This window comes from Montipora foliosa, chromosome 9 (genome assembly GCF_036669935.1).
Source record: "Montipora foliosa isolate CH-2021 chromosome 9, ASM3666993v2, whole genome shotgun sequence".
Lineage (NCBI taxonomy): Eukaryota > Metazoa > Cnidaria > Anthozoa > Scleractinia > Acroporidae > Montipora > Montipora foliosa.
In genome coordinates, this window is record NC_090877.1 from 10,386,886 (window position 1) to 10,393,927 (window position 7,042).

A 7,042-nucleotide genomic window follows, 5' to 3' on the forward strand; every position below is an offset into this window, starting at 1 on the left:
AATCAAAATTGCGGACTCGACGGTGCATTACCAGCGATTTTCCCTAGAACTTTTTGGCACTTCCGGCACAAGAAACACAGGACAGTTGTGCCTCTGGCGCAATCTCCAGCAAGCACCTCACTCTTTGGAAACTTAAAGACTTCGGAGCTCTGTGAAGGTAAATGTATATGGATGACTGAATTGTGGGAAACTGGATAATTTAGCGTGTCGTACGTAGTATACATGTCTTTCCCAATGTTCACTTTGGTATTACAGTAGTTCCCAGATCCTCCCATTGTACACGCGTGGTCTTACACGAAATACTTGCCGTCCTTTTTAACACGACGTAGCTGTGGAGTTCATGCAGCAGCGGCAGGTTTCGCCTAAAAATGCGTTCATATAGCTTACGTAAACAGCTCCATAACACTGTTAAAGTCAAATTCAAGGAAAGCCATACCTCTTGGTCGTAATCTTTCGTTAAGATCGGAGGAATGTCTGTTCAAAAAAGTTCACACGCGTCTCCGGAGCTTGAGATTTCCAAAAGCGGTGTCGTAGTTCTAGCGTCTTTGATCACAAGCGCCATGGATAATGTCAAAGTGGTAAGTTTAAGGTTAAAGGATTGTTTGTCAGGTTCTTTTTCTGTCTCTAACTTGTCTTTGTCACGCTTGACACTTGCTGAAGCGTTTCAACTCTTTCAGCTGTTTTTATAAAACACCGTCCGACAATCGCGGTGTTCAACGTGCTTTCCAAAGTTCTATTCTCTCTATAGCCGTGCCTCCAGTAACTAAACTATTGGACAAGATCACGTTTAAGTGTCAGGAAAAGTTCTTCAGACTTAGTTGCAATATTAATTGCTTCCTTTAGAACCAATCTAAGGAGATTCTGCCCAACCGTAATTGGCAGATTTTTTTGGAACAATAATAATAATTTCGTGATAAGAGGCACTTAAGCATCACTACTGTATGCTCAGTCAGTGCTCAGTGTTAAGTGATATTTGTATAAGCACTTTCTCTTATTCTGTCATCTTTAATGATTTCCAGTGTTGCCTTTTTCTGGTCTTTTCCTCTTTTTTCTTGTTATTTCCCTATTCCCCTGTTGTTCTTTTTTTTAGTATAGAGTATTTGTTATTTAGTACGTACATGATAATAGTATTAGATTACTTGATATACCTACCCCTTTCCCCTATCTCCATGTAATATGTTTGTTGAGTTGGGTGTTCTGCATGTTTGTGGTGAACCTGTGCATGTTCCAAGTGCGAGAAACCAAGAAAAGAGGTTGTGGGTCTATTCCAAATCTGCATCATCTTGAAACGTCACAATACCAACCAGCATACCGAGCGTTTGTCTTGCACCATTTTGGAATGCCACAATAACATCCAGCATGCCGGTGAATCATCGGAAAAATTTAGGAAACTTGGTCAGTAACAATATATGGCAATTAGCCAATCACTGGCCACTTTTTATCTGAATTGGTTGAAATGATATCATTCTCTGGTATAACGAAGGTCGCCTTTGAGCAAGATTGGTCAACAGGGTGTCCATGCAGGAGGGTGAAAAACAGGGAATTTTAGTTGAAATCATGGAAAAATTACATAAAAAGCTACTATAGAGCCAAGCGGAAATATCTGGATGGTTTTTATGGCAATTGTTAAGTCAAATGGTGTTAGCTTCTCAGTTGTTGTGTTTTCCACTCTGAAAATTACCTCCATAACCCATTGATTCCCAGGGGTTCCCCATTGATGAGTAAAATCGTCAGGCCGGTTTAGGCCAGTTTGGGCATCAAAGGTTTAACATACTTTTTACGTAGAAGAAGCTTTTAGAATGATGTTCTTGTTTTCTGAGAAATTTTGTGAAGAGAATGTATTTGACATCTGTCATTGTGAAACTCAATGCCCAAACTTGCCCGTAATCAGTTGACCTTTGGTCACGTCGCTAAGAAAAATCATAAAATATTAATTTTGTGGATTTGTTGATTTCTCTGAAATTTGAAAGGATGATTGCTAACAAATGGAGAGAGAATCATGTTTATTTTAAAATAATGACATTGTATACATTGCAGTATATATATTGTTTACACACAAATGCATGTACAATAGCCACTTCTTAAGTTTTCTAATAAAAAGTTAGGCTGATGCATCTCAGTAACTACAGGTATGACACTTGACTTTCTTTCAGGGAAAAACCAAGGATTATGACCGCCTAATTCAAAAGCTTGCTGATCCTGAAATTAAAGTATGTGGGTCTCATTTTAATGAGGTATTGCGAGACCATCGAATTCCATAGGAATTTTGTCATAACAGACTGTACACAGTCTTCCATTCCTCTTAAATGATGACTGTCATGCAGATGTGTGCAAAGAAGCTCCGGTACTCACTAATAGGCAAGGATAGACTGATTCTAGGCTTGTTCCAGTCTCCTTTTACTTATTAATTTTCAAGTTTTTAATTCCCCACAATCATAGGTGGTAAAGTGTTAAATGTAGAAAACTTTAATTCACATACTGCATGATTAGACCGTTGTTTTGTGATAATTTAACTTTTGATTTGGTTTTATTTCTAGGAAGTTCATTTGCAAAGGTTTCTGAAGGCTCTGACAAGTTGTTCATCTTTATTGACAAAGGAATTTGATACACTAGTTGGTACAGCTCTGGTGAGGAAACTAATTATTATTATTATTATTATTATTATTATTATTATTATTATTTGACGAAAACAAACATGGATACCTAGGGGAGGAAGCATTTTCCTTTGATTTTCAATCATGTGGCATGGGATAATTATCATTAATTCTGGTGATCATTTTTGCAAAGCTAATTACCGTAAGTCATTTTTGTGTGAATAAGCATTATACCCTGTTCCATATCAAAGTGAGAAGGGGGTGAGAAGGGGGGGAGGGGGGAGGAGGGAGGAGGAGGTTGACTCTTTCTCAAGCTTTGGGTGAAATGGATGAGGCATGAAATGACCTAAGGAGGCACGAAATAGTTTCTCCTTTTTTCACACAACTAAACATATTCCATTCTTAGATATAATTTGGGTAATGATATTGAGACGAAATTTGGCCATGGTATTGAGTCCCCATCATAGATCTATTCCTCACGTCACATTTTCCTCCAAAATACTGTTACCATGGCAATCATGAAAGGCCTTTCTTTGAGACTTAAAAGCATCATATGTTGCCCTTTTTGGAAAAAACAGGACAGTGAAATCTTCCCATACAACGTTACCAGATAATGTTGGAGATAGGCAAGTTTTACAGAAAAATGAGTTTTTGAAATACAGCATGTCTCTTTTTTTGTTTTTCACATACCAATTTTTTTAAATTTCACAGAAAAACATTTTAAATCAATTTAAGTTAACATGCAAAACTTGAGAAGCATTTTACAACGAAGGGGTTACAAGATCAACATTTGTACATGTGTCACCCACTCATTTGATTCCTCATGCGAGTGGCGACATAAACAGGCCAACACAAACAGATTTGAGTGTTTGCGCAAAATTTTCATAGTTTTTGTTAATAGGAGATGCAAGTTATTCCATCTATATATTAAATAGAAGAAAGGTGACCCATTTTGAATCTTGAGTTGACACAACCAGCGTTAGAATAGCCCATTTCTAAGTTGCTGCACACCTCAGTATCAAAGCGAGTCCTGGTGCACAACCATTCAAATGGAGATGAGTTGTGTATTCTTATGCAAATCAATAACTATTCATTTCCCTTTCAATAGTTGAGCACCAAGACTCTCTTTGAAACGAAGACTTGAAACAACAGCTCAAAAATGGCTTACAAGTGTGGCTTATGCATGTACATTCCACTGAAAATCCTTTCGAGCCTCATAAAATTTCTGATTTTGTAGTTCCCGAGTACACGTATGTGTGATAGAGATTTATTCAGGGGTTTCGGTGAAATTTGAAGTTTCCGGCTGGTTTGAGCAGAGTTATTTCAACCAACTGTATTAACGAGTGGCGTAGCGACCCCTTTCTCTAGGGATGTTTGTGGGCATGCTTAATTTAAAAGATGCTCTTAAATGCCACATTTCAAAAAGCTGAATATTGATGATCATGTTTAGATGACTTCATGTTGTCATTGTAATTTTAGGTTTGAAAGAATCTGGCTTTAATAGGTTTTTTTTTCAATTTAGGGAAAATTTTTTAGCCAACTTTGTCGGCTTTTATAAACCTCTGTTTATCAGTTAGGAAATGTATTAACTTTTTACAATGTTATTATCATTTTAGAACACCAGATGGGCATTTTGCAGTAATGAAACAGTTGAAGAGTTTCTTGAGTTTCTGACCAGTTTGGTATCTGCTCAGACTTATTACCTCAGAGCTTGTCTTCGCATGGTTGTGAAGCTCTTTCTCCCAGGTGTGTTAAAAGTGCAGACTGTTTTTTCATTTGGTTGGTTACGTCATTCCTACATGAATTCATTTTGAAAGCACTAATGTACTACATTGTATATTTCCATTAAATTAGGTATTTCTGAAGACCCTGAAGGTGAGATATTTTGTTAAGAATGTCATCTTGAAACAATTTATGCATTCTTATTCTTGATTGTTTGTTTGAATGATTATTGTTTCTTATGCTTTCAGAATTGGAAAAGCAATTTTTTAATGCACATGAAGCCCTCCAGGCGGTTGTGGGAGTAGTCCCTGCGTATGTTCCAATAAACCTTTTGTTTCTTTCCATTGTTTTCTAGTTCTGCTATCTACAAAATATGTTTAAGTTGTAGCGGTCTAACTTACAACAAAAGGATTTCAAAATCAAGCTTAGGAAAAGGTCCAGTTCTCCTTTTGCCTGTTGCATGGCAACTATAGCACACTAATTTTGTACATTTCACAATCATCACCAAGTTTCAATTCATGATACATGTTACCTATACCATAGAGTTCAGGCTATTACCGTATTTACCCGTGTATAAGTCGATCCCATGTATAAGTCGACCCCCCATTTTTGATGGCAAAAAACGCAATTTCTTAATTTCTTTGTCAAATGTTCATGGGACACTAATCTTGTATTCTTCGATTTCTGGAAATGTGGATACACAAAAAAATGAGGCCCTCAAGCGCTTAATAGTTTTGTTGTTCAGCAGCTGTTGTATATGCGGGCGTTTTGTCCTTGAGTTTCGAAAAAGTTCTCTGAAAATCGAACATGTAAACCTCAAACTCACCTGTTTCGTTGTTCAAGGATAAAGGGCTTTAGAGGATAAGCACAATGCAACATCAGAGAAGCAGGAGTCAATCTTTGAAAATAACTTGCGAACAATGCGAAAATGTGCAAGGTTTAATTGGTCCTTGACTTACAATTTCTCAAATGACAAACAAAACAAAACTCATAAACCAAACAATACGAAGTTTGCAAAAGCATTTAAATCTGCCAGGTTTTCACGCAAACACGAGTGACGATGCTTGCACGCAAACACGAGGTATTGTGCCAGGTTACTAAGCCGTTGAATGATCGTGTTTTATTCGAAGAAACAGAAATGCCTTTTAGAGCTTTCCGCCTTTGGAAAACGAAAATTTCCAGTGTCTATTTCATATTTGTGCTTGTAAGTATCTTCAACATTTAGAGTTGGACAAATCCTTTTTTATTTCAACTGGAATTGCTCACATTCGTTTTGAAGTCTTTTGTCATTCATTTTGAAGTCTTTTACAATGTACGTCGGCTTTTGTCCACTGCGTTTGTTATGCCCGAGACAACATTATTATGTTAATTTTGATTAAATTACTTAGCTGGAACTTGGCTCAAAATCTTTGACCTGTGTATAAGTCGAGGGCGATTTTTGGAGCTTCTTTTGAGGCCATAAAAGGTCGACTTATACACGGGTAAATACAGTATGTTATTAATTTTATCAGTGTGAAAGCTACTTACATGTACAGAGCAGGGTTCTTGTTAAGAGCCGGTAACCGGTTATTTTTACCGGCTGTTAAAGTAAATGTTACCGGCTGTTTCACTGAAATATTTACCGAAATTATCCAAGGAATGTTCGTCTGTTCAAAGGTGAAATTACATTTCGTTCATGGGAAAATATTGCTTTCCCCCTCCAACCAATCCTGTGAAGATATCTGGCACATGTTATTGTTTCGAAAATATACCATTTGCAGACCTTCCAACTCTCACGCATTTTGCGTGAGACACACGCATTTGATATATTTCTCACGCCCACACGCATAGACACCACTTTCTCACGCTAAGACTTTTACGCCTCCAGCGTCCGTCCTAAAAGCAGCTAAATCTGTTACTTATGAATACAACAAAGCACATAAGCGTAAGCTATAATGGTTAACATTGAAGTATAGGTTAATGCTGATAGCTAGTTGCGAGCTAGTCAGTGTTGTTGTTTTGTAAATACGAAAACCCAGAACTTTTACTGCTTAAACGGCAATATTAATCAAAGAAGTTACATAAATTATTGAATGCAGATGTCAAAAAAGTGTTACTTTTGAGATTTTATGGGACATTTTTGTACCTTTAGAATTTTGTAAATCTTTTCTGAAAATGCAGAAAATCGCATTTCAGGGACTCAAATTTTCAAAATTTTTCCGGGGGGGCATGCCCCCGGACCCCCCTAGGTGACTGCCAATGAAATAGCATAACCTACTTTCCTTTTGCTGAGTATTAAATTAATTTAGCAGCCGCTGGCATGTGACAGCGATCGATACGAACGTCAAGTTAAGACTTGAGCTTGCCAACCCATGCAGGGGCAGGTAACAAAGTTACCTGCTATTTTTGGTTTTTTACCTCCTGTGCAAAAACTTAGCAAGAACCCTGACAGAGTACATGTACATCAGTGAGCAGGCTAAGCACGACTAGTGTTGAAGCACTGGCACAAAATTAATATTGTCAATGAGCGTAAACATTTTTTTTTGCCTTGTTTGTAAATGTAACCTCATGATACTAAACACCCATACATGTGTACATGTATATACAGTGTATGTTATAGTTCAATTTTGTATTTGGTTCAATTTTTATCAAACCAGTTCAATTTAGATTTTCCTTTGTTTCAGATTATGATAATGAATACTACACAAAGGAAAATCTAAATTGAACTGGTTTGAAAAAAATTGAAC

The 7,042-nt window shown here is 37.1% G+C and overlaps 1 protein-coding gene across 1 annotated transcript in view; it reads left to right on the plus strand.

Moving 5' to 3' along the window:
* Window positions 1–273: 273 nt before the first annotated feature.
* Window positions 274–7,042, plus strand: part of LOC137970418 (RNA polymerase I-specific transcription initiation factor RRN3-like) — a 25,790-nt gene continuing 19,021 nt past the window's right edge. Inside the window, exons 1-6 of the mRNA XM_068816946.1 lie at window positions 274–578; window positions 2,154–2,210; window positions 2,538–2,627; window positions 4,211–4,340; window positions 4,449–4,469; window positions 4,565–4,628. Coding sequence (XP_068673047.1) covers window positions 471–578; window positions 2,154–2,210; window positions 2,538–2,627; window positions 4,211–4,340; window positions 4,449–4,469; window positions 4,565–4,628 — 470 coding nt within the window. The 5' untranslated portion in view covers window positions 274–470. The remainder of the gene's footprint in view (window positions 579–2,153; window positions 2,211–2,537; window positions 2,628–4,210; window positions 4,341–4,448; window positions 4,470–4,564; window positions 4,629–7,042) is intronic.